The 27,840-nt window shown below is 39.9% G+C and overlaps 1 protein-coding gene and 1 non-coding gene across 10 annotated transcripts in view; one reads left to right on the top strand and one right to left on the bottom strand.

The window, feature by feature from the left end:
- NEK1 (NIMA related kinase 1) overlaps positions 1 to 27,840 on the top strand; it is a 160,198-nt gene that overhangs the window by 96,319 nt on the left and 36,039 nt on the right. For 6 of the 9 annotated variants that reach the window (XM_055427998.2, XM_055428000.2, XM_055428002.2 and 3 more), the window contains 8 exons: positions 5,655 to 5,738; positions 6,157 to 6,240; positions 6,673 to 6,750; positions 7,682 to 7,777; positions 11,877 to 12,008; positions 15,013 to 15,078; positions 15,160 to 15,388; positions 17,801 to 17,953. In XM_055427998.2, the coding sequence (XP_055283973.2) occupies positions 5,655 to 5,738; positions 6,157 to 6,240; positions 6,673 to 6,750; positions 7,682 to 7,777; positions 11,877 to 12,008; positions 15,013 to 15,078; positions 15,160 to 15,388; positions 17,801 to 17,953 (922 nt within the window). The remainder of the gene's footprint in view (positions 1 to 5,654; positions 5,739 to 6,156; positions 6,241 to 6,672; positions 6,751 to 7,681; positions 7,778 to 11,876; positions 12,009 to 15,012; positions 15,079 to 15,159; positions 15,389 to 17,800; positions 17,954 to 27,840) is intronic. The other 3 variants (XM_088837812.1, XM_055428001.2, XM_055428003.2) reach the window with 2 other exon arrangements.
- Positions 642 to 714, bottom strand: TRNAY-AUA (transfer RNA tyrosine (anticodon AUA)). The gene has a single exon. It is a non-coding gene; the product is annotated as a tRNA-Tyr (tRNA).

Below are 27,840 nucleotides of genomic sequence, written 5' to 3'. Positions count from 1 at the left end.
GACCTGTAAGCCGTAGTTTGACAACCTCTATTCCAGAGTTTGTCTCTGGGATTGCTGTAAAGACTAAAACGTAGTCTTATGGTAATTCTGGAACCTTGGTGCACAGTTGAACCTTGAACAATGTGGGGATGAGGGCGCTGACTCTCCTTGCAGTTGAAAGCCTACAGGTAACTTAAGCCTGTGCTCTGTATACGTGATTCCTCCAAATCAGGTATGCAGTTCAGCATCCATGCATGAACTCAACAACTGCAGGTTGTATGGGACTGTTGTGTGTTTACTATTGAAAAACATCTTTGTATCAGCGGACCCCCCCACAGTTCGCATCCACAGTGGTTAAGGGTCAACTGTATTAGTCTTACCATGGAGTATATTGTAGTACCTTCGCTGCTAAAAAATTACTTCTCCAGTCTTCCAGGACCCACTTTTCCCTGCTCTTCCCTCTAAATAGAGTAATAGTCTCCTATATTTCATGAACTGAGTGTTGGACATGCCTGCAGTCTAGATCCACCGTGAAAGTGAAGTCACTCAGTCATGTCCGACTCTTTGCAACCCCAGTTACTATAGCCTACCAGGCTCCTCTGTCCATGGGATTTTCCAGGCAAGAATACTGGAGTGTGTTACCATTTCCTTCTCCAGGAGATCTTCCTGACCCAGGGATTGAACCTGGGTCTCCCGCATTATAGGCAGACGCTTTACCATCTGAGCCACCAGGGAGGTCCCAGATCCACCATAGACATAGACAAAAAACAAAACTATAAACAAGAAAAGAAGGCTGAGTGCCAAAGAATTGATGCTTTCAAACTGTGGTGTTGGAGAAGACTCTTGAGAGTCCTCTGGACTGCAAGGAGATCAAACCAGTCAATCCTAAAAGAAATCAACCCTGAATATTCATTGGAAGGGCTGATGCTGAAGCTCCAGTCCTTTGGCCACCTGATGCAAAGAGCTGACTCATTGGAGAAGACCCTGATGCTGGGAAATACTGAAGGCAGAAGGAGAAGTGGACGCCAGAGAACAAGATGGTTGAATGGCACCACCAACTCAATGGCCATGAGTTTGAGCAAACTCCGGGAGGTGGTGAAGGACAGGGAAGCCTGGCATGCTTAGTCCATGGGGTCGCAAAGAGTTGGACATGACTGAGCAACTGAACAACAAGAAACAAGAAAATCCTCTCACTTGCCAACATACTGGGAAAGAGGAATCCCACTGTCTGCCCTGGGGGGTCCTGGTGGGTGGGTTAAACTGTGGGCAGCAGTGAAGCCCCAGGCTGTCCCAGCCCCATTCCACAACCAGAGCTTGCGTAGGTGACTTGGAGGACAGTTTGACCCACCTGTGGTGGCAAAGCTCTGGACTATCCCAGTCCGCTTAACAGCTAGTACATGAGCAGGTGGTCCATCTATCCATAGCAGTTTACACAAAGCTCTGTGTCCCCATGCTCTCTGCCTAATGACAAGGAGACCAAGCCCAGTGGCAACTCCCCCCGCCTCCCATCAGGAGATCTTCAGTAACAGCAAATGACCTGGGAAGCAGCTTCATCTTCACAGAATAACACCAGGAGGGCCCAAGCAGGAGCTACATCAGCACCAGAATAATGAAGCAGACCAGAGTAACGTTACAAGAGTTCAGAAGACCGGACTTTCACTGAAGTAAAGCCCACAAAAGTAGGCCAGAACCTGAATTTTAGTAAATTGAATCCAACCACAGCCAAGTGAGATTTAGTCTGGAAACCCAAGTCTGTTTTGTTGATAGAAAGTCAGTATGATCCACCCTGTCAACAGGCTAAAGAAAAATCATGTGATCATAACAATTGATGCAGAAAATCTTTTGACAGAGATCAACATACATAATATAAACTGTCAGTAACTGAAAATCAGTGGGATTTTCCTCAACCTCATAATACACATCTATAAACAAACTCACACCTAACTTAATATTTACAGGCAGAGGACTGAATGTTTTCCCTCTACAGTCTGGAAAAAGACAAAGAACTTTACTCTCACCACTTTTAATCAGCATACTGCTGGCAGTTTTGGTTAGTGCAGTAAGGAATGAAAAAGAGGGTAAAGGCATACAGATTTGAATAGAAGGAATGAAATTATTACTGTTTCCAGTTGACGTGATTATCTTCATAGAATATTTCAAGGGCTCTATACCAAAGCATTCCTAGAACTAAAAAATGAACTCATAATAGTTACATGATATAAGGTCATTTCACAAAAGTCAACTGATTTCTGTACATTGACAATGAAGAAATGGAAATATTTAAAAAACAGCAATATACCATTTACAATTGCCCCAAACAAAGTGGGGGAAAAGAGTATAATAATAAACATGTAAGATTTGTGCAATGATAATATCTTGATGAAATTGAATTGTTAAATATTTAGAGACACATGCCATGGTTGTTAACTGGAAGACTCAATGTGTAATAAAAAATGGCAAGTCTTAAATTTGCAATTACTAAAATCTCAGAAACATTTTAAAATAGATTTAGACGATAGTATTTTGAAATTTATAAATTAAGTTGAAAAAGTAATTGAAGGTATGGACTGTGAATTTTAAATCATTATGACTAGGCTCAAACACATTTTTATTAATCAGTAGGAACAATTACAGTCAACACATTTTTGCAAATAAGAAATAAGTTTGTTTATTCCTGAAGTGTAAAAATCTGTGCTTCGGGATTCAGTGAACTCTTAGAAAGCATTTTCTGCCTCTTGCTGATTATGGAAGCATTTTCCCTGCAAAAAGTTGTTGAGACTCTTGAAAAAGTAGTAGTTGGTTAGCAAGGAGTCAGGTGAATATGGTGGATGAGGCAAAGCCTTGTAGCCCAATTCATTTCAACTTTTGAAGCATTGATTGTGTGATGTGCAGTTGTGCGTTGTCGTGGGGAAGATTTGGGCCCATTCTGTTGACCAGTGTTGGCTGCAGGCATTGCAGTTTTTGGTGCATCTTATCAATTTGCTGAGCATACTTCTCAGATGTAATGGTTTCACTGGGATTCAGAAAGTCATAGTGGATCAGATGGGAACCAGATCACCAAACAGTGACCATGACCATTTTTTGGTGCATATTTGGCTTTGAGAAGTGCTTTGGAGCTTCTTCTTGATCCAGCCACTGAGCTGCTCATCGCTGGTTGTCATATAAAACCCACGTTTTGTCACACATCACAATCCAGTCAAGAAATGTCTCATCATTGTTAGACAATAGTATGAACCTTGACCTCAGCTTCACACTGTATAAAATAGAACAGTTCATGCACTCTAATGTAAAAGAGAAAATTGTGAAACTTACAGGAAAAGAAGTTCTCAAGACAAACTGTTCTTAGACTTGACACCAAAAGCACAATCCATAAAAGAAAAACTTGATAAATTTGACTTCATCAGAATTTATAACTTTTGCTCTTCAAAAGACCCTGTTAATAGGAAGAAAATACAGGTTATATATCGGAGGAAAATATTTGTAACCTCATGTTTAACAAAGGATTTGTATCTGGAACATATTAAAACTCAACATTAACTGTACAAAGTTATATAAAACTTTGTGTATATTTGGCACAGTGGTAAAGAATCTGCCTACCTATGGGCAAAAGATGCTCTAAACCTTTCATTGAAGAGGATATGCAGATGGAAGATAAACACATGCAAAGATGTTCAGCATTATTAGCCATTTGGGAAATGCAAAATAATTAAAACCTCAATAATGTGTCACTGCCTACCCAATTGTGATAAAACCAAATGCTGGTGAGAATGTGGAAAAAGGGAGTCATCAAACATTGCTGGTAGGGATGTTAAATGATACAGCCTCTTTGCAGAACTGTTCGGCAGTCCCTTTTAAAACTGCAAATGGATCTGTAATACCAAGAGCAGGCAATTCTACTCGTCCCAGAGAAAACTTATTTTCACAAAGAAACATTTTGTCATTGAGTCACTAAGTCAGGTCTGACTCTCTTCTGTCCTTGGCATTTCCCAGGCAAGAATACTTGAGTGGGTTGCCATTTCCTTCTCCAGGGGATCTTCCGAACCCAGGGATTGAACCTACTTCTCCTGCATTGGTAGGCAGATTCTTTACCACTGTGCCACCAGGAAAGCCCAAAAAACTTTTAACATGAGTGTTATTAGCAGCTTTATTCTTAATAGTGGAAAACATGAAACCCAAGGGTCCTTCAGCGGGTGAATGAGTAAAGCATAGGATTTCCATACCATAGTCTACTACTCAACACTCAGATAGAACAAACCATTGAGTCTTGTGTCCAATGCCTTGAAAGGACTACAGGGGAGTAAAACCAAGTGAAAACCATCAACTGGAGGAGGATACGTGTATATATGTAGACGCTATTGAAATATAATTGTAGAGATGGAGAATAGATCAGCAGTTGACAGGCAGGGATAGAGTAGAAAATGTGGCTGTGAAGTGACATAGTAATGGTACACTTAAGTATCTTGATTTGGTGGTGGTCTCACAAAGTTGTGTGTTTGATAAGATGGTCTGTTGCAGATACAAAAATGTGCATGTGTAAGCAGTGGAATCCTGTGGTTCATGCAGGGCCAGCTTCCCGGTTTGGATAGTGTACTGCAGTAATGCAAGATGATACAGTTTGGAGAGACTGGATGAAGGGTACATGGGATGTCCCTGTACACTCCTTTTCTTCTTTCTGTTGTTAGCTATATCAAACTAAAATGTTCGAATTCCTACCTAGGCATATAAGGAAATCTGGAGGAAAATACTGTTAAACTTTAAGTTTCTCAGATGGTAGAATTATGAATGTTTTGTCTTTCTTTTATGTTTCCTACAGTGAACTTATATGATTTTTATGAGAGAAAAAGATACTGACGTAAATAGATATAATCAAAACTAATTTCCAATGGAAATAGTAATTTCCTTTTGCTCAAAAGGGTACATTTGCACTGTGAACTTGGAGGCCATTGGTAGCCTTGGAAAATTATCAGAGCCATAGTGGGATCAGAACCCAAAGTGCAACAGATTAAAACATAAATGGGAAGCAGAAAAATGTAGGTGACAGATACAAAAAGTACACTTTCAGCAAGCTGATAGAAAGAGGTGAGATGGGCAGAGGGTAGAGGCTTTGATTAGTAAGCTGGGAAGCTCTTGGAGCTCCAGTGCTGCTGCAGGAAGAGCGGGGTCCTTAGAGTCATTTTGGCCAGGAGCTTATCGCACCCTTGGGGTAAACCATGAGGTCACGAGGCCCTGTGTGGTTGGGTGGGCCACTTGCAGTCTAGGTGTGAGGTGTGCCTACGAGCAGGGAACTGGAGTTCACATGTTCCCTGTCATGTGTGTGTTTAGTGTGTAAGTGAACATGTAGACATGATGGGCCTTTGTAGAGAGAGATTTTGATTTGGAGTTTAGCTGACCTCCAAAGCAGTTTTAAAACTCTGTTGACTTAAGTGGCTAATAAAAGTGTAGCTGGTCTCTATTAATATTGACTAAGTTTGGGGGTTAATTGCTTTTTTCTGTTCACTGAATGCATTGGTTAAATTGATCAAGGAAAATGCCAGAGTCTGTTTTCAGTTTATCAGCTAATCACCTAGATGTGATCAGTACTTGCCAGCAGAAATAGTGGCCTCAGGCTGTTCCTAGGTAAGATGCTACTGTAGCTGTAGTCATTCTTTAAACTTAGTACATTACGTGACGCACAGGGCATCCTGCACAACCTGGCAGCTCTCTATGGAGGCAGGCCCAGCTCTTCACGAGGAGGGAAGCCGAGAAACAAAGAGGAAGAGGTACGCCTCCCGCATGCTCGCTGCCTGGCACCGTCACTTTGAGTTGATTGCCTTCCTTTCCTGCATGGTTTACGCTCTTCACGGTGATTGGAGGATTTGTAGGTCTGTAGGGACCTGTTAATGTATCTTGGCTGACATACTGTGTTATGATTTGCTCCATAACTGCTTTTCCGTATTCTGATTTCAATTTCTTTCAATAAAATTAAAGATTTGTCATGTAATATATTTCTTTTCATAAATAAACTGATCTAAATTAAACACTTGAAAGCTAATATTACATTTCCATTAATCAGATCTCAAAATTTTATTTCTTATATTCCCATTAACACTTTTCTTTAAATTAGAAACATTTTAGCAATAAAAATATTGGTAGTTTTTTTTTTAATTGAAATGTTGCCTTTTTTTTTCTCTTTGTTAGGTTTATTTGGCAAGACTAAGACAAATAAGATTGCAGAATTTCAATGAACGCCAACAAATTAGAGCCAAGCTTCGTGGTGAAAAGGCAGGTTGAAAATCTATTTTTCAAAAAGTACTTGAATGACATTATAATATATTGAGATTAAAAATGCTGTGCCACTAACACAAGATAAAATCTCATGAAGACAGTGAAAGTCAAAGACCAGAAAAACTATATATAGGAATACAGAAAATCGTATTTATCTGACTTAAAATTGTTAAGACCTCTTGTTCCAGGGGAATTCTGAGAGGAAAGTGTGAGTAGTAGCCATGGACATATAAAAGGGGACATTTTATATCATTCTCTTTTTATGTGTTTTTCCCAGTGTCCATAGGAGTTGATGGTTCTGGAGAGTTCAGTTGTAGTTCTGAATAAGTTACCATTTTTCATTTTTAGATGTTTATTTATTCATATAAACTCCGCAGTGAATTTGAGGTTCTATCCTAAGTGCTGCTGTGCTCACTACTTATTTTGTAGAAGGAAACTGACAGCTCTGAAGATCAAGAAGGAAGTGAGGAGGCCGATGTGAGGCGTAAAAAAGTGGAAGCCCTGAAGGTATGTACTGGAGATGATATGGGTTTTCTTAGAGAAAAGGGAAACCCGAGATAGAAAATTGTGTTCTTAAGTCTTTCATTGTTAAATCACCTTATTCTTTTGCCTTAACTTTTCTTTGTCCTCACTTTGTTTCTGAAAAGTAGCATTTCTCTATATGTATCTTATTTATGGAGAACAATTTGATGAAAGCATGGCATAAATACATGAGACTATCACACAAGTAATCTTAAAAAGAGAAAATGGTAACCCTAAAAATGAAAAACATAGTGTCCATTTCTGTGAAGACAAATTTGTGCATGATAGTCATGTTTTAAAACTTTTCCATTTCTATTTCCTTCTGAATGTACATTCATTTATTTTCATTCCAGAGATACTTATTGAGCAGCTGCTGTGCCGGGTTTGCAGCTTATGTTTGTATTCTGGTGGGGCATCCCCCCCAACACACACACGCACACACACACACACACACACACACACGCACACACTCTCAGCCACACTGTCTCACACACAGACACGCACACACTCTCAGCCACACTGTCTCACACACAGACATGCATTCACATATACTGTTGTTGTTTAGTCACCCCGTCGTGTCTGACTCTCTCTGACTGCATAGACTATAGCCTCCCAGGCTCCTCTGTCCATGGGATTCTCTAGGCAAGAATACTGGAGTGGATTGCCATTTCCTTCTCTAGGGAATCTTCCTGGCCCAGGGATCAAACCCAACTCTTCTGCATATATGATGGATTCTTTATAACTGAGCCACCTAGGAAGCCTGTACACATATACACTTACACACAACCCTAACCAAAAAAGATTAATGTATGTTTGTATGTAAGCATATATAGAAATACTTTTTAGACCTGGAAAGAAAGGCAAATCCCATGCCTTTCTTTCTGGCATTAATTTTGTGGATTGTCCTCCTTTCCAGGCCCAGGCAAGTGCCCGTGCGGCCGTCCTGAAGGAGCAGCTTGAGCGCAAGCGGAAGGAGGCTTATGAGAGAGAGAAGAAGGTGTGGGAGGAGCATGTAAGCCGAGGCCCCTGTGAGGACCCTGCCTTTGCCACCCTCCCAGCTCTCAAGAGCTGTGCCAGCCACAACCCTGTGATTCTGTGTTGTTATTCTCATTCATTTCCCTGCGTCTCTGTCTTTCATCATTTAAGGATGATGATTTTTGTGGAAGTTGTTTTGGTGTTTGATGTGAGGTGAGAGAAAATGGCATTTGTATTTATCTATACTACCGCACAATTGCACTCATCTCACACGCTAGTAAAGTCATGCTCAAAATTCTCAAAGCCAGGCTTCAGCAATATGTGAACCGTGAACTTCCAGATGTTCAAGCAGGTTTTAGAAAAGGCAGAGGAACCAGAGATCAAATTGTCAACATCCACTGGATCATCGAAAAAGCAAGAGAGTTCCAGAAAAACATCTATTTCTGCTTCACTGACTATGCCAAAGCTTTTGACTGTGTGGATCACAATAAACTGTGGAAAATTCTGAAAGAGATGGGATTACCAGACCACCTGACCTGCTTCTTGAGAAACCTGTATGCAGGTCAGGAAGCTACAGTTAGAACTGGACATGGAACAACAGACTGGTTCCAAATAGGAAAAGGAGTACATCAAGGTTGTATATTGTCACCCTGCTTATTTAACTTATATGCAGAGTACATCATGAGGAATGCTGGGCTGGAAGAAGCATAAGCTGGAATCAAAATTACCGGGAGAAATATCAATAATCTCAGATATGCAGATGACCACCCTTATGGCAGAAATATCAATAACCTCAGATATGCAGATGACCACCCTTATGGCAGAGAGTGAAGAGGAACTCAAAAGCCTCTTGATGAAAGTGATAGAGGAGTGTGAAAAGGTTGGCTTGAAGCTCAACATTCAGAAAACAAAGATCATGGCATCTGGTCCCATCACTTCATGGGAAATAGATGGATAAACAGTGGAAACAGTGTCAGACTTTATTTTTTGGGCTCCAAAATCACTGCAGATGCTGATTGCAGCCATGAAATTAAAAGACGCTTACTCCTTGGAAGGAAAGTTATGACCAACCTAGATAGTATATTAAAAAGCAGAGACATTAATTTGCCAACCAAGTCCATCTAGTCAAGGCTATGGTTTTTCCCGTGGTCATGTATGGATGTGAGAGTTGGACTGTGAAGAAAGCTGAGCACCGAAGAATTGATGCTTTTGAACTGTGGTGCTGGAGAAGACTCTTGAGAGTCCCTTGGACTGCAAGGAGATCCAACCAGTCTATTCTAAAGGAGATCAATCCTGAGTGTTCATTGGAAGGACTGATGCTAAAGCTGAAACTCCAATACTTTGGCCACCTCATGCAACGAGTTGACTCACTGGAAAAGACTCTGATGCTGGGAGGGATTGGGGACGGGAGGAGATGGGGATGACAGAGAATGAGATGGCTGGATGGCATCACCAGCTTGATGGACATGAGTTTGAGTGAATTCCTGGAGTTGGTGATGGACAGGGAGGCCTGGTGTGCTGTGATTCATGGGGTCGCAAAGAGTTGGACACGACTAAGCGACTGAACTGAACTGATACTTCCAAAAGTAGCTAAGTTGACAGTTTCATATGTTTATAAATCTGGCCTCAGTATTTGGTGAAATTTTATATTTTTTCATTAGTGTCACTGTTGATTAATTTTTCAGCAACTAGTGTAATTGACAGATAAAATAGAAACAGTTTTACAGTGATAATTAAAAATCTTTTGTGAAGATATAAGCAATACAGAAAAGTCTTGACTGTATTAACCTGGTGATAAAATAGCTAGGGAAAAAAGCTTCCAAAGCAGTTTATTTCCTAACCCTCACTTATGAAACTTTCAGATCAGTGTTTTATTCCTTTTGGACATTAAAAAAAAAAACTTTGATTATATTTAAAAAAGCTTGCTAGAATGAAATAGATATTCTAAACTTAATCAGGTAATCAATTTGTAACAAATTGGGTTATATCTGTTTTAAAGTTTTATGGTTTTTTCTTCTGTGAAACTTTTTTTTTTAATGTAGTTAATTTTTGTGGGTTTTTTTATGTCAATCATCTTTCTGAATTAAGGACTCAATCTAATGTTTTCTCCTTTGACAAATTAAAAAATACATGATGGTCTTCTATCTTACAGTCTGGTTAATGTTGAATAGCATTAACATTTCTGTCTAAAAATAACATATCCATGATGTTTACACAGAAGGCCCAAGTTCTCCTGTATTAATAAATGTATTGCTTGGCTTATAATAGTATTGCCACATCTCAGTAGTTACTCTGAATTACCCTTAATTTTTTAATAACCGAATTAGTTTTGTTTTAAAAGTAATTATGAGAGTTAGGAAGATGTTCTGTTTGTTTTTGTTCTTTGGTTTAGATTTCATATGCATTTCTTTACTTTTTTGTTATCTCAGGTTCTTTATGTCTGTTTAGTTGATCCAGGGAGAGACAAGTAGATGTTTAATCATAAAGTGTAAGCATTTCCTGGAGGCTGCTCGGGATCCTTCTTATTAGGTGCCAGTGACTTTCTTAGACCATGGATCAGATATCTTCAGAGACTCTGTCTGTACTAGTCATTAGCCATATATGTGGCAGCCATATAGATTTTAATATAATACGGAGTAGATTTTTAATAATAATGTGTGAAACATTTTCTTCATTAAAATACCTTCTGTTGATTAAAAGAAAAGATTTTTTTTTCCAAGATGAGTAAAAGATGTGAAAAGAGTGTAACAGCTCTCTCCTGTATCTTGATCCTACTAGACTGAATTTGGTGGTCTTTGTTCTTATGCCCTGTATAACTCATAACATTTATCAATAAGTATTTTTATCTATTACTTAAGGTTTCTCTTAAGGCTGAAGTTAATATAGATTGTACCTTTGGTGTTTTATCTAAAAGTCATTGCCAAACCCAAGGTCATCTGGATTTTCTCCTGTGTTATCTTCTAGGGGTTTTTATAGTTTTGAATTTTACATTTAGGTCTGTAATCATTTGTGAGTGAATACTTGTCAGGGTGTCAGGTTGTTTGTTTGCCTGTGGGTGTCCAGTAATTCTAGCATCATTTGTTGATAAGCAGTCTGTGCTTTCACCAGTGAATTGCCTTTGCTCCTTTGTTAAATGCAGTTGACTGTATTTGGGTGGGTCTGTTTCTGGGCTCTCTGGTCTGTTCTCTTGATCTGTTTTCATTATTATCACACTGCGTTGATTACCTCAACTTTCAGTAAGTCTTGAAGTTAAGTAGTATCATTCCTCCAACAACTTCTCCTTCAGTTTTACGTTGGCTGTCTCCATCTCCTTTTGAACAAAATAGTTGTTGGTATAAAATGAAAGACCAGAGAACTAAATGCTAGACTTGGATTACTATCTTATGCTTAGAACATGCTCAATAAATACTAGTTTGAAATATTGATATTGATCCTTTCTCATCAGAAATTCTTGTTTACTTGTTTCAAGAAGAGATAGAAGTTGGGAGTGACTTGCTGCCATGTTCCTGTAAGCAGACTGAGAAATGCCATTTCCTTGTACTTACTGAAAGTTCAGAACGTGATTTCACATTGTTTATAGAGTCTCCATGGCAAGATAAAAGCAAAAACATGTGAAAATAACAAATGGTATTTTCAGTGAAGTAAATCTTATTACCTGTACTTTTCACGTCTTCCTTTTTTATTTATGTTGACATTTTATAATCAGGGCTCTCATGTAGGGAACTGATGTTCACATGTTAAGATTGTGCCAAACTTTAGAATTTGCAGAAGCATCTCTTTTTGAAGTATAAGATTAGTAAGTAAGCTTTTTTTTGTTTTTGCCAGATTTTGTAAGGGGTTGTAATTAGAGCACTAATGTTTAATCTTTTAGAAGGCAATTTGTAAAACATTGTTAATGCAGTGGAAAAGAGTTATTTAGCACCATGGAACACATGGCTGTGCTTACAAATGAGACCGGAGACGTGTCTGTCTGTTCACTGATATTTCCCCAGCACCTAGTACATTGCCTTGCACAACAAAAGTTGAGGAGTGAAAAAACTTGTGGTTAGAGTGTATAGGCAGTGATCTTATATATATACCACTTTGTCTCTTCATGCAAATATAAATTTGCCAATGTGCTTACATTCTTATTACAGTTGGTGGCCAAGGGAATCAAGAACTCTGATGTGTCTCCGCCTTCAGGGCAGCAGGAAATGGGGGGTTCTCCATCAAAGCAGCTGATGAGACCTGTTATTTCTGTGACTTCGGCTTTGAAGGAAGTGTGTATGGTAAGCTTTCTATAATTTAGAACTCCTCAAAGTCAAGGAATGCTAAAGGGACTAAATTTAATTAAGTTACATTAATTCCTAATGTCTGATTAGGTTTTTCTAGGGAAAAAATTACTTCTTAAGATTTTCATGTATGGTTTACTCTTGAGTATTGGCACTTCACTGCTCTTCAGTTCAGTTCAGTTCAGTCGCTCAGTCGTGTCCGACTCTCCGCGACCCCATGAATCACAGCACGCCAGGCCTCCCTGTCCATCACCAACTCCCGGAGTACATTCAAACTCATGTCCACAGAGTCGGTGATGCCATCCAGCCATCTCATTCTCCGTCGTCCCCTTCTCCTCCCGCCCCCAACCTCTCCCAGCATCAGAGTCTTTTCCAATGAGTCAACTCGTCGCATGAGGTGGCCAAAGTATTGGAGTTTCAGCTTTAGCATCAGTCCCTCCAATGAACATCCAGGATTGATCTCCTTTAGAATGGACTGGTTGGATCTCCTTGCAGTATAAGGGACTCTCAAGAGTCTTCTCCAACACCACAGTTCAAAAGCATCGATTCTTCGGCGATCAGCTTTCTTCACAGTCCAACTCTCACATCCATACATGACCACGGGAAAAACCATTGCCTTGACTAGACGGACCTTGGTCGGCAAAGTAATGTCTCTGCTTTTTAATATACTATCAAGGTTGGTCATAACTTTCCTTCCAAGGAGCAAGCGTCTTTTAATTTCATGGCTGCAATCAGCATCTGCAGTGATTTTGGAGCCCAAAAAAACAAAGTCTGACACTGTTTCCACTGTTTTTCCATCTATTTCCCATGAAGTGATGGGACCAGATGCCATGATCTTTGTTTTCTGAATGTTGAGCTTCAAGCCAACCTTTTCACTCTCCTCTTTCACTTTCATCAAGAGGCTTTTGAGTTCCTCTTCACTTTCTGCCATAAGGGTAGTGTCATCTGCATATCTGAGGTTATTGATATTTCTCCCAGCAATCTTGATTCCAGCTTGTGCTTCTTCCAGCCCAGCGTTCCTCATGATGTACTCTGCATATAAGTTAAATAAGCAAGGTGACAATATACAACCTTGACGTACACCTTTTCCTATTTGGAACCAGTCTGTTGTTCCATGGCCGGTTCTAACTGTTGCTTCCTGACCTGCATACAGGTTTCTCAAGAGGCAGGTCAGGTGGTCTGGGATTCCCATCTCTTTCAGAATGTTCCACAGTTTATTGTGATCGACACAGTCAAAGGCTTTGGCATAGTCAATGAAGCAGAAATAGATGTTTTTCTGGAACTCTCTTGCTTTCTCCATGATCCAGCGGATGTTGGCAATTTGATCTCTGGTGCCTCTGCCTTTTCTAAAACCTGCTTGAACATCTGGGAGTTCACTGCTCTTAGGCTTCACATATAAAACCACCTGATAGATAAATATATATTAAAATGATTCCCTAATACTCTAAAAGACTCTTGAACCAAAAAATATAGAAATGTATGAAAACTAATGCAAAAAAACACTTTTATTCCCTGGCACTCAAAATTAGCAGAAGTTCATTTCTTGGTAGAGCAAATGTTAGAGGACTCAGCATAATTGCACTTAATTCATCAGTTATTTCTTTAAGCTTCTACTTTTGAATCTATATCATGCCCTATGGAGTGTAAAACAAAGAACTCTGGGCAGGTAAAAAGTTTAAACTTGAAAGTACATATTGGGTATCCATCTGAAATGTGAAGCACTCTGTTCTGAGGTTGAGGGAAAGGGACTCCTGATGTGGGATTCTAGCCTGGAACTCGGCAGGCTGAGGACCAGTCTCCTGAGTGGTGTTACACATTAACCTGATTCTTTCCTTTCCTGGTTGTTGAAGTCTGTGCCTATTATTTGTTGAATTTCATTCAGTTTTGGCAGACAGCCCTGATGTTATTGGCACACCAATTTTCTACAGCCTCTATGTTTATCTTGGAAATAAGATTCTGTAGGAAGTACCAGTCTTGGTTAACTCTCAAGATTTTCCTGTAGGAAAGCACTGTTGCTCAGGCAGGGTTCGTCTCCTCTCCTGTCTGGTAACGACTGTGTGCTGCGCTCTTCACTCCACCCCTCAGATGCCATGTGCGGGCCCTGCCCGGTCTCAGACTCACCCCATGTTGCTGCTCACCTCTCTGGTTGCAGCGACTGCTAATTCCTGCCACTTCACTGGGTAAAATGCTCTTTGTCTGATTTACAGGTGTAACTCTGAAACTGACCACTGTTTAATAAAATTTGAGGTAATCCATGTAACCAAACACTTTTCCTTTATGGGTTTTCTTAGTAAATATCACTTCCTTAAAACTGAGAACTGCTTTTCCTTACCCCGAGTCTTCCAGTTGCCTTTGATTTCATGGTTTTTGTAACTACTAATTTCTCTTTTTTTATGTATTTCATATACCAGTTTGTCTAATTACTTTGATTATACTAATCAGAAAACAAAATTTATTTTAGCATTAGCAAAAAGTGCATAGGATTCTTTACTGTTACTCTTTGCTTAGGGAGAAAAGCCAGTTCTCAATTATGTTTAGTAAGTAGTATGGCTTAATAACAATATATGTACCTGAAACATAAAGACAGCTTACAAACAACACACAGTCTCTTGATTATTCATCTGTCAAAACGTCCCTAATTCTGAGTATAAAAATTAATTTTAAAAAAAATTTCTGTCATAAATTTATATTTATCAGAAATCAGGTGCCAAAGAGGAAGAGGATATAGTTAAATAAGAGGAAGAGGATATAGTTAAATGTCTGATCTAGTAACCCAGAAATGTGACAATAATTGAGAATTGGCCATTCTAGCATATATCACATCTATTAGATGAAAACAAGTAATTACTTCTCATTGCTGATAATGAAGGAAGCTATGTTAACATTTTACAGAAATAAAAAAACAGGGAGCATGGAATGCTAATAAAAAACAAAAAGTAAAAATATCAAAAATTTTAAGGTATGCTTTAAAATAACATTATTTCATACTCTCTGTTTAAAGGACAGAAGTCTAACTGATGCCCAGGAAACCTCAGAAGAAACACAGAAGAGTAACAGTGCTGTTTCGGTAGGTACAATTTTCAGATTTCCTGTCAATCATTTCACTTAATCATATACCTATTAAAATACAACATTTTAACTGTTTCAGAGTAAGCGAGAAATACTACGTAGATTAAATCAAAATCTTAAAGTTCAAGAAGATGAAAAGGGAAGGCAGAGTCGTTCTGAAACGGGTACGGTAACTGTTCATGAAGATGCCAAAGAGCTGGAAAAAGAAAAGTCAGTTTCATCGGATCGAAAAAAATGGGAGACAGGAGGCCAGCTTGTGCTTCCTGTGGATGAACTGGCCCTGGACGCTTCCTTCTCTGTGACAGAAAGTGCGTATGAGCGCGCTCAGGTGCCGTCGGTTTCGCCCCGGCCCCCGTGTGGCCGTGTGACTGGACACTGAGGAAGCCCCACATAGAGAGGCTGAGAGCCTGGAGGGGGTTCTGTAATAAGTGAAACATGGAGAAAACCATTTGGCTTCAACGTGGGAGGGTTTTCACCTTTCTGTTTTTTAACATTTTATTTACTTTTGGCTGCACTGGGCCTCTGTTGCCTTGCTCTCTCTAGTTGCAGCAAGCAGAGGCTGCTCTCTCGGCGTGGTGTGCAGGCTTCTCTTGTTATGGAGCGCAGACTCTAGGTGCACGGGCTTACAGGCAGTTGCAGTACGTGGGCTCTAGAGTGCAGGCTCAGTAGTCGTGGCACACAGGTTTAATTGCTCCAAGACTTCTGGACTCTTCCTGGATCAGGAACTGAACCCATGTCTCCTGCATTGGCAGGTGGATTCTTATCCACTGTGCCAGCAGGGAAGTCCCACAAGAGGATTTTTCCCAATGATCTGTGATGTGAGAACAAGAACGAATGGCATGCATGTAACCTGTGTTACTCCAGCCCTTCCTCCCACCTTAGAGTCACGTGTGACCAGGAGTAATTCTTGGTGAGAATCAGAAGAGTGCACTTGGGCAGAACCTGGGAAGGTCAGGGTGGTATTGAGCAGGCCTGTGGAGAGTCTCATAGGCCATCCCTTTGCTCAGCGAGGATTCCTGAGCCCCTGCCCTTGTCTCACGTTGTCCCAAATCTGGAGTGCAGCAGGGAACTGACAGAGATACATGCTGTTGGGGGTTCGCCATCTAGGCAGTTGATCTGATCACTGCCTGAGTGCTGTTTTATGTGATTTTTTTGATGGGCCATTTTGGTAGAATTCTTTCTTTTCAATACCTTGAAGCAAAGTTCATAGACTCCACAGCAGACAGTTGTGTATTGAGTCCCACTGTCTCACACCGACACACACACACAGGCTTGTAAGGGCTTCATGGGAAGTCTAGGAGTGTGTCAGAGAAATAACTTTGAAAAGCAAATGAGGATGCATCAGAGAAGGAAAATTGAGAGTGTAATATGAATTAAAAGGAAGAAAGAGGGCAAGATGAGGGCTAGAAAATCTGGACTGTGTTTGTCAGGGGGGCCTTGTGACCTTCGTGAAAGCAATGTCGCTAGAGGTCAGTGGGCAGAAGTAGAATCTGGGATTAAGGAGCTAGTAAAAGGTAAGGGAGGAGCCTCTTCTCAAAGCTGAGCTGTGAGGGCAAGAGAGGGATGCGGTGCCCCCTGGTGGAACCTTACAGAAAAAAACCTGAGAGTCAAAGTACAGCCTGCCATGCTTCTCAGTACCTGATTCACCTTGGTTGCAGGGAGCATGAAAATCCAGTGTCCCTTCCCATGCCTGAGCCAGGCTCCCTGTGGTTTTCATGCCACTTGCTTTGTCCTGTCTGCCTCCTCACCACTCACTTCGTGTCGCTGGAGTCTAGCCAATTTATTTCACAGCCCTTCTCCCCTCTCTTCTTCTCAAGTCGTTTGCATGGTGGCCTCCTTGTTTCTTTCCTCACCCTGTTGTTCAGCCTTCCCCCATTTCTGAATTCCTCAGTGTAGCAGAGCTCTTCACAGTGTTGTCTGTGGACAACCCTAGTCCCCGCCTCCCATCCCTCACCCCCTTCACCTGACTTTCCAGCCCCTCAGCCCATTCAGGTTGCTTTGTCACCTCTATCAGGTACCATGTGGCTGTAAGTTATGGGTGTCTTCTGTGTTCTTTGCTGTTTTTAACCATCCTTTTAAAAATCGTTTTTTACTGGTAATCATTTTGCCTAAACAAAACTGAATATTGTCTGATAAATTGCAGGTATTTACTTTCATGGATGGGTACACAAAAATATGTATCATGTATTTGGTCACTGTTGAAAGTTTATATGACTTCCATCCCCATAATATTTGACAGTATATCCTATCTGTTACTGCTGGGTACCTATATGCTTCATGTATTAATTATTACCAAACGTTCTGAAGACTCAAACTTCAGTAGGTGATTTTCTCTGTTTTGCTTTGCAAAATTTTATTCAAAAGGTTAACCCCAAATTATTATTGTAAAATAGGAAGTGTCAGTTGCTTACTTAGGATAAAGAAGATAAAACAAATTTTCTTAGAGTAGTTGTCTATACTTTTAATCCATATGCACATTTGTCTTAGGATTTTTTTTTCTATTCTCTGCAATTTATAGAAACAAAATATTAACATACTTTATCTATTTTGGTACTATCCCAAATTATTCTTAGTTAAAAATTTTTTTTCTCAAGTAAAAATGTTATAGAAACATAACATATTTTTTTCCATTTTTATATTTCCTAAAACTAGAATCTGCCTTTAATGCAATGTTGTTATTAGATTCTATCACTGAAATTTTTTATATCTTTTTCTTTTAGAACATACAGTGGGAGAGGTTATTAAATTAGATCCTAGTGGATCTCCAAGAAAAGTCTGGGGGAAAAGTCCTACAGATTCCGTTCTGAGGATACTTGGAGAAGCTGAGCTACAACTTCAGACAGAAATATTGGAAAACACAACTATTAGAAGTGGTGAGCAGAGAAGCTATTTTTTTTATATTAGAAGTAATGTTAAAAACATAGTTACCGTTTTGTGTATGTGGTGCCTGAACACTTAATATTTACTCTCTTAGTAGCTGTACATTTATTGGTAACTGTAATTAACCACGCTGTGTGTTAGAGCTCTAGAAATTTATGCATAAACATAAACTTACAGCTGAAGGCTTGTGCCCCTTAGAGACATCTCCTTGTTTCTCCCACCTCTGAGGCCCTGGCAACCACTGTTCCAATTTCTGTGAGTTTGGCTTTTTTAGATTCCGTTTATATATGATATCATTCAGTGTTTATCTTTTTGTGTCTGACTAATTTGTAACATTTAGTATAATATCTCCCATGGATTTGCTTCATTCTTAAGGGTGACCACTATTCTGTTGTGCATATGTGTATACACACATACCCCATTTTCTTTATCCATTCATTCATGTACACTCAGTTTCTTTCTACGTCTTGGCTTCTGTGAACAGTTCTCCAGTAAGTGTAGGAGTGCAGATATCCCTTCAAGATTTTGATTTAATTTTCTTTCAAGAAATAATCAGAAATGGAATTGCTGTATAGTTCTATTTTTCATATTTTGAAGAACCTCAGTATTGTTCTCCATAGAGGCTACACCAGTTCACATTCCCGCTAACAGTGCACAAGGGTTCCCATTTCTTCACATCCCCATCAGTATTTGTCGTCTCTCCTTTTTTTCTTTTTCTTTATAATAACTATGGTAACAAGAGTGAAATGATCTCTCATTGTGATTTTGATTTGCATTTCCCTGATTATTAGTGATATTGAGCTCCTCTTCATGTATCTGGTGGCCATTTGTATGTCTTTGGAGAAATGTCTATTCAGTTCCTTTACTTTTTAAAACAAATTTAATTTTTATTGAAGTATAGTAGATTTACAGTGTTGTGGAAGTTTCAGGTGTACAGCAAAGTGCTTCAGTTATATATATATATATATATATATACAGAAAATAACTCTTTTCTAGATTCTTTTCCCATATAGATCTTTATAGAATATTGATAGAGCTCCCTGTGTTATACAGTAGGTCCTTATTAGTTATTCTTTGCCCACTTAAAAATTGCTATCATTAGTTAATAATGGCAAAAATATTTAATATTCCAGTTTTTTTTGCTGTTGAGTTGTATTAGTTCCTTAAATATTTTATGTTAAACTCTTATCACATATATAATATACAAATATTTTTTATTATTCTGTAGATTCCCTTTTCATTTTGTTGGTTTTTCCTTTGCTGTGCAGAAGCGTTTTACTCTGATGTAGTCTCACTTTTTTTTTTTTCTTCTGTTGCTTGTGCTTTGGTGTCATATCCAAACATTTCTTAGTAAGATGTATTACGATCTTTCTTTGAAGTGCCTAGTCACCTGTGTTGCTTATTTTTCCATTACGTTAGTTTTCCTTTGGTTGGTTACATGATTATATCGTCAGTAGTTAGAAATAGTTTTTTTGTCCAGTATTTATTTCATCATTTCTTTTTCTTCTCACTGCATTTGAGAGCCTCTAATTGCACTCATCTCACACGCTAGTAAAGTCATGCTCAAAATTCTCAAAGCCACGATTCGGCAATACGTGAACCGTGAACTTCCAGATGTTCAAGCAGGTTTTAGAAAAGGCAGAGGAACGAGAGATCAAATTGCCAACATCTGCTGGATCATGGAAAAAGCAAGAGAGTTCCAGAAAAACATCTATTTCTGCTTCATTAACTATGCCAAAGCCTTTGACTGTGTGGATCACAATAAACTGTGGAACATTCTGAAAGAGATGGGAATACCAAACCACCTGACCTGCCTCTTGAGAAACATGTATTCAGGTCAGGAAGCAACAGTCAGAACTGTACATGGAACAACAGACTGGTTCCAAATAGGAAAAGGAGTGCGTCAAGATTGTATATTGTCACCCTGCTTATTTAACTTATATGCAGAGTACATCATGAGGAACGCTGGGCTGGAAGAAGCACAGGCTGGAATCAAGATTGCCCGGAGAAATATCAGTAACCTCAGATATGCAGATGACACCACCCTTATGGCAGAAAGTGAAGAGGAACTAAAACGCCTCTTGATGAAAGTGAAACAGGAGAGTGAAAAAGTTGGCTTAAAGCTCAGCATTCAGAAAACTAAGATCAGGGAGACAGGAAGATGGAGGAATAGGACGGGGAGACCACTTTCTCCCCCACAAATTCAGCAAAAGAACATTTGAACAGAGTAAATCCCACAAAACAACTTCTGAATGCCAGCAGAGGCATCAGGCACCCAGAAAAGCAGCCCATTGTCTTATAAAGGAGGTAGGAGAGAATATAAAAGATAAAACGAGAGACAAAAGAGGGAAGGGTGGAGATCCATCCCGGGAAGGGAGCCTTAAAAGAGAGAAGTTTCCAAACACCTGGAAACACTGGCAAGTCTGTGGTGAGCCTTGGAACCTCAGAGGGCAACATAACCAGGAGAAAAAAGAAATAAATAATTAAATCCCACAGACTAAGTGCCCAGAGGTAACTCTCAGCAGAGAAGTGGTGCAGATGCCTGCACCCATCACTAGCAAGCGGGGGGCTGGGCAGGGAGGCGCGGGCTGCATCGCTTAGAATGAGGACCGGGCCTGAATGCCCCGAGGGCAGTCTGAGAGTACTAACTGGAGATAGCTAAGCAGACTGTGGGATAGCTACCCTGCGAAAAGGTGAAAAGCCCCAACCTAAGACACCGCCAGACCCGCTCACAGAACAAAGGACTGAACAGAGCTAGCTGGCATGGTCAGCGCATCGACCATCCCTCACCGAGACAGGCAGGGGAGGGCAGCCAGAGCCGGAAGGGAGCAACCACGGCCCCAGAGAGGCTTCCGATACCAAGCAGCAGGCAGGCCTCGTTGCTAACCAAGACTTCTTGGGCTCAGGCTGGTTGACATCCGCCTGAGAAGGTGTGCCGGTTGTACACCCAGAAAACTGAGCGGCAGGGACCGGGGAGGCGATAAGTCGTGGCAACTGCGCTCGCCAAACACCCAGTCACCTGAGCTGCTCTGACCGGGGAAGGGCACAAAACGCAGGCCCAGCCAAGTCTGTGCCTTTGTGGAGTACCTGAGTACCTGAACATGAGCAGCTCAGACCTGGGAAGTGCATACAGTCCAGTGCCGGCCTTGAACAGTTCCCGGCAGAGCAACCTAGAGCCTGAGCAGCATACACAGGGAAAGCACACACGCTTGCGGGAGCATTCCCAGTGTAGCCGAGACACTGCGAGCACTCCCCACAGATGCCAGGGATGTTTGTTAGCAGCGTTCCTCCCTCCCCACAGCACGACTGAACAGGTGAGCCTATAAAAGTGTCCACCACCGCCCCCTTGTGTCAAGAAGGGAATCAGACACTGAAGTGACCAGCAAACAGAAGAGCTTAGACAGAAGGAACTGCCTGGAAGTGACAGATGGAGAAGTCTTGAGCCTACTGCAAGAATAAGACTGAAAACCAGAGGCAGAGGCTTAAGTCCAAATCCTGAGAACACCAAAATCTCCTGTTCCAGGGAACATTAGTTGATAGGAGCTCATCAAATGCCTCCATACATACACTGAAACCAGGCACCACCCAAGGGTCAACAAGTTTCAGAGAAAGACAAACCATGCAAATTCTCCAGCAACACAGGAGAATAGCCCAGAGCTTCAATATACAGGCTGCCCAAAGCCACTCCAAACCCACTGACATCTCAGACTCATTGCTGGACACTTCATTGCACTCCAGAGAGAAGAAATCCAGCTCCACCAATCAGAACACCGACACAAGCTTCCCTAACCAGGGAACCTTGACAAGCCTCCCGTCCAACCCCACACACAGCGAGGAAACTACATAATAAAGAGAACTCCACAAACTGCCAGAAGACGGAAAGGCCACCCCAAGCACAGCAATATAAGCAAGATGAAGAGGCAGAGAAATACCCAGCAAGTAAAGGAACAGGATAAATGCCCACCAACACAAACAAAAGAGAAAGATATAGGAAATCTACCCAATAAAGAATTTCAAAACTTTGATGGTGAAAATGATTCAAAATCTTGAAAGCAAACTGGAGTTACAAATAAATAACCTGGAGACAAGGATTGAGAAGATGCAGGAAAGGTTTAATAAGGATTTAGAGGAAATAAAAGAATCAATATACAATGAATAATGCAATAGATGAGATCAGAAACACTCTGGAGGGAACAAACAGTAGAATAACGGAGGCAGAAGACAGGATAAAAGAGCTAGAAGATAAAATTGTAGAAATAAATGAAACAGGGAAAAAGAAAAACGAATAAAAAGAAATGAAGACAATATTAGAGACCTCTGGGACAATGTTAAACGCCCCAACATTCAAATCATAGGAGTCCCAAAAGAAGGCAAAAAGAAAGACCATGAGAGAATACTTGAGGAGATAATAGTTGAAAACTTCCCTAAAATGGGGAAGGAAATAATCACCCAAGTCCAAGAACCCCAGAGAGTCCCTAACAGGATAAACCCCAGGCGAAATACTCCAAGACACATATTAATCAAATTAACAAAGATCAAACACAAAGAACAAATATTAAAAGCAGCAAGGGAAAAGCAGCAAATAACACACAAGGGGATTCCCATAAGGATAACAGCTGATCTTTCAACAGAAACTCTTTAGGCCAGGAGGGAATGGCAACACATACTTAAAGTGATGAAAGAAAATAACCTACAGCCCAGATTACTATACCCAGCAAGGATCACATTCAAATATGAAGGAGAAATCAAAAGCTTTACAGACAAGCAAAAGCTGAGAGAATTCAGCATCACCAAACCAGCTCTCCAACAAATGCTAAAGGATCTTTTCTAGACAGGAAACACAGAAAGGTGGATAAACTCGAACCCAAAACAATAAAGAAAATGACAACGGGATCATACTTATCAATAATTACCTTAAACATAAATGGGTTGAATGCCCCAACCAAAAGACAAAGGCTGGCTGAATGGATACAAAAACAAGACCCCCATATATGTTGTCTACAAGAGACCCACCTCAAAACGAGGGACACATACAGACTGAAAGCGAAGGGCTGGAAAAAGATATTCCACGCAAATAGAGACCAAAAGAAAACAGTAGTAGCAATACTCATATCAGATAAAATAGACTTTAAAACAAAGGCTGTGAAAAGAGACAAAGAAGGAAACTACATAATGATCAAAGGATCAATCCAAGAAGAAGATATAACAATTATAAATATTTATATGCCCAACATAGGACCACCGCAATATGTAAGACGATTACTAACAAGTATGAAAGGGGAAATTAACAACAATGCAATAATAGTGGGAGACTTTAATACCCCACTTACATCTATGGATAGATCAACTAAACAAAATTAACAAGGAAACACGAACTTTAAATGCCACAATAGACCAGTTAGACCTAATAGATCTCTATAGGACATTTCACCCCAAAACAATGAATTTCACCTTTTTCTGAAGTGCACACGGAACCTTTTCCAGGATAGATCACATCCTGGGCCATAAACCTAGCCTTGGTAAATTCAAAAAAATTGAAATCATTCCAAGCATCTTTTCTGACCACAATGCAGTAAGATGAGATTCAATTACAGGAGAGAAACTATTAAAAATGCCAACATATGGAGGTTGAACAACACTCTGCAGAATAACAACCAATCATAGGAGAAATCAAAATATGCATAGAAATGAATGAAAATGGAAACACGACAACCCAAAACTTCTGGGACACTGTAAAAGCAGTGCTAAGGGGAAGGTTCATAGCAATACAGGCATACCTCAAGAAACAAGAAAAAAGTCAACTAAATAACCTAACTCTACACCTAAAGCAACTAGAAAAGGAAGAAATGAAGAACCCCAGGGTTAGTAGAAGGAAAGAAATCTTAAAAATTAGGGCAGAAATAAATGCAAAAGAAACAAAAGAGACCATAGCAAAAATCAACAAAGCCAAAGCTGGTTCTTTGAAAGGGTAAATAAAATTGACAAACCACTAGCCAGACTCATCAAGAAACAAAGGGAGAAGAACCAAATCAATAAAATTAGAAATGAAAATGGAGAGATCACAACCGACAACACAGAAATACAAAGGATCATTAGAGAATACTATCAGCAATTACATGGCAATAAAATGGACAACTTGGAAGAAATGGACAAATTCTTAGAAAAGTACAACTTTCCTAAACTGAACCAGGAATAAATAGAAAATCTTAATAGTCCCATCGCAAGCACGGAAATAGAAGCTGTAACAAGAAATCTTCCAGCAAACAAAAGCCCAGGTCCAGACGGCTTCACAGCTGAATTCTACCAAAAATTTAGAGAAGAGCTAACACCTGTTCTACTCAAACTCTTCCAGAAACTTGCTGAGGAAGGGAAACTTCCACACTCATTCTATGAGGCCACCATCACCCTAATCCCAAAACCTGGTAAAGATCCCACAAAAAAAGAGAACTACAGGCCAATATCACTGATGAACATAGATGCAAAAATCCTTAACAAAATTCTAGCAATCAGAACCCAACAACACATTAAGAAGGTCATACATCATGATTAAGTGTACTTTATCCCAGGAATGCAAGGAGTCTTCAATATCCGCAAATCAATCAACGTAATACACCACATTAACAAACTGAAAAATAAAAATCATGTGATTATCTCAATAGATGCAGAGAAAGCCTTCGACAAAATTCAAAATCCATTTATGATAAAAACCCTCCAGAAAGTGGGAATAGAAGGAACATACCTCAACATAATAAAAGCTATATATGACAAACCCACAGCAAACATTATCCTCAATGGTGAAAAACTGAAAGCATTTCCCCTAAAGTCAGGAACAAGACAAGGGTGCCCACTCTCACCACTACTATTCAACATAGTTCTGGAAGTTTTGGCCACAGCAATCAGAGCAGAAAAAGACATAAAAGGAATCCAAACTGGAAAAGAAGAAGTAAAACTTTCACTGTTCACCGATGACATGATCCTCTACACAGAAAACCCTAATGACTCTACCAGAAAACTCCTAGAGCTAATCAATGAATACAGTAAAGTTGCAGGATATAAAATCAATACACAGAAATCCCTTGCATTCCTATACACTAATAATGAGAAAATAGAGAAATTAAGGAAACTATTCCATTCACTGTTTCAACAAAAAGAATAAAATACTTAGGAATATATCTACCTAAAGAAACAAAAGACCTATACATAGAAAACTATAAAACACTAGTAATCAAAGAGGACACTAATAGATGGAGAAATATACCATGTTCGTGGATTGGAAGAATAAATATTGTGAAAATGAGTGTACTATCCAGAGTAATTTATACATTCAATGCAATCCCAATCAAGCTACCAGTGATATTTTTCACAGAGCTAGAACAAATAATCTCACAATTTGTATGGAAATGCAAAAAACCTCGAATAGCCAAAGCAGTGTTGAGGAAGAAGAATGGAACTGGAGGAATTAACCTGCCGGACTTCAGGCTCTACTACAAAGCCACAGTCATCAAGACAGTATGGTACTGACATAAAGACAGAAATATAGATCAATGGAACAAAATAGAAAGCCCAGAGATAAATCCACGCACCTATGGACACCTTACCTTTGACAAAGGAGGCAAGAATATAAAATGGAGAAAAGACAGTCTCTTTAACAAGTGGTGCTGGGAAAACTGGTCAGCCACTTATAAAAGAATGAAACTAGAACACTTCCTAACATCATACACAAAAATAAGCTCAAAATGGATTAAAGATCTAAATGTAAGACCAGATTCTATAAAACTCCTAGAGGAGAACATAGGCAAAACACTCTCTGACATAAATCACAGCAGAATCCTCTGTGACCCACCTCCCAGAATATTGGAAATAAAAGCAAAAATAAATAAATGGGACCTAATTAAAATCAAAAGCTTCTGCACAGCAAAGGAAACTATAAGCAAGGTGAAAAGACAGCCTTCAGTATGGGAGAAAATAATAGCAAATGAAATAACTGACAAAGAATTAATCTCCAAAATATACAAGCAGCTCCTGCAGCTCAATTCCAGAAAAATAAATCACCCAATCAAAAAATGGGCCAAAGAACTAAGCAGACATTTCTCCAAATAAGACATACAGATGGCTAACAAACACATGAAAAAGTGCTCAACATCCCTCATAATCAGAGAAATGCAAATCAAAACCACAATGAGTACCATTTCACACCAGTCAGAATGGCTGCTGTCCAAAAGTCTACATGCAATAAATGCTGGAGAGGGTGTGGAGAAAAGGGAACCCTCTTACACTGTTGATGGGAATGCAAACTAGTACAACCACTATGGAGAACAGTGTGGAGATTCCTTAAAAAACTGGAAATGGAACTGCCATATGATCCAGCAATCCCACTCCTGGGCATACACACCGAGGAAACCAGAATTGAAAGAGACACATGTACTCCAATGTTCATCGCAGCACTGTTTATAATAGCGAGGACATGGAAACAACCTAGATGTCCATCTGCAGACAGATGGATAAGAAAGCTTTGGTACATATACACAATGTAGTATTACTCAGCCATTAAAAAGAATGCATTTGAATCAGTTCTAATGAGGTGGATGAAACTGGAGCCTGTTATACAGAGTGAAGTAAGCCAGAAAGAAAAACACCAATACAGTATACTAATGCATATATGTGGAATTTAGAAAGATGGTAATGATAACCCTGTATACGAGACAGCAAAAGAGACACAGGTGTATAGAACAGTCTTTGGGACTCTGTGGGAGAGGGTGAGGGTGGGATGATTTGGGAGAATGGCATTGAAACATGTATATTATCATATGTGAAATGAATCACCAGTCCCGGTTCGACGCATGATACAGGATGCTCGGGCCTGGTGCACGGGGATGACCCAGAGGGAGAATAAGGGGAGGTGGGAGTGGAGTTCAAGAAGGGGAACACATGTACACCTGGGGCGGACTCATGTCAATGTATGACAAAACCAACCAATATAATATTGTAAAGTAATTAGCCTCCAATAAAAAAAAAAAAAAGAAAACTAAGATCAGTTAACAAAAACAAGACCAGGAAGCTGACTGTGGCTCAGATCATGAACTCCTTAGTGCCAAATTCAGACTGAAATTGAAGAAAGTAGGGAAAACCACTAGACCATTCAGATATGACATAAATCCCTTATGATTATACAGTGGAAGTGAGAAATAGATTAAAGGGACTAGATCTGATAGAGTGCCTGATGAACTGTGGACGGAGGTTCGTGACATTGTACAGGAGACAGGGACCAAGACCATCCCCATGGAAAAGAAATGAAGAAAAGCAAAATGGCTGTCTGACGAGGCCTTATAAATAGCTGCGAAAAGAAGAGAAGCGAAAAGCAAAGGAGAAAAGGAAAGATATAAGCATCTGAATGCAGAGTTCCAGAGAATAGCAAGGAGAGATAAGAAAGCCTTCCTCAGTGATCAATGCAAAGAAATAGAGGAAAACAACAGAACAGGAAAAACAAGAGATCTCTTCAAGAAAATTAGAGATTCCAAGGGAACATTTCATGCAAAGACGGGCTCGGTAAAGGACAGAAATGGTATGGACCTAACAGAAGCAGAAGATATTAAGAAGAGGTGGCAAGAATACACAGAAGAACTGTACAACAAAGATCTTCACGACCAAGATAGTCATGATAACGTGATCACTGACCTAGAGCCAGACATCTTGGAATGTGAAGTCAAGTGGGCCTTAGAAAGCATCACTATGAACAAAGCTAGTGGAGGTGATGGAATTCCAGTTGAGCTATTTCAAATCTTGAAAGACGATGCTGTGAAAGTGCTGCACTTAACATGCCAGCAAATTTGGAAAACTCAGCAGTGGCCACAGGACTGGAAAAGGTCAGTCTTCATTCCAA

Source organism: Moschus berezovskii, chromosome 7 (genome assembly GCF_049115385.1).
Source record: "Moschus berezovskii isolate FMDL1 chromosome 7, NW_MosBer_1.0, whole genome shotgun sequence".
In the NCBI taxonomy this organism is placed as follows: domain Eukaryota; kingdom Metazoa; phylum Chordata; class Mammalia; order Artiodactyla; family Moschidae; genus Moschus; species Moschus berezovskii.
Note: the sequence above shows the minus strand (reverse complement) of the source record. Positions and strands in the feature narration are given on the sequence as shown.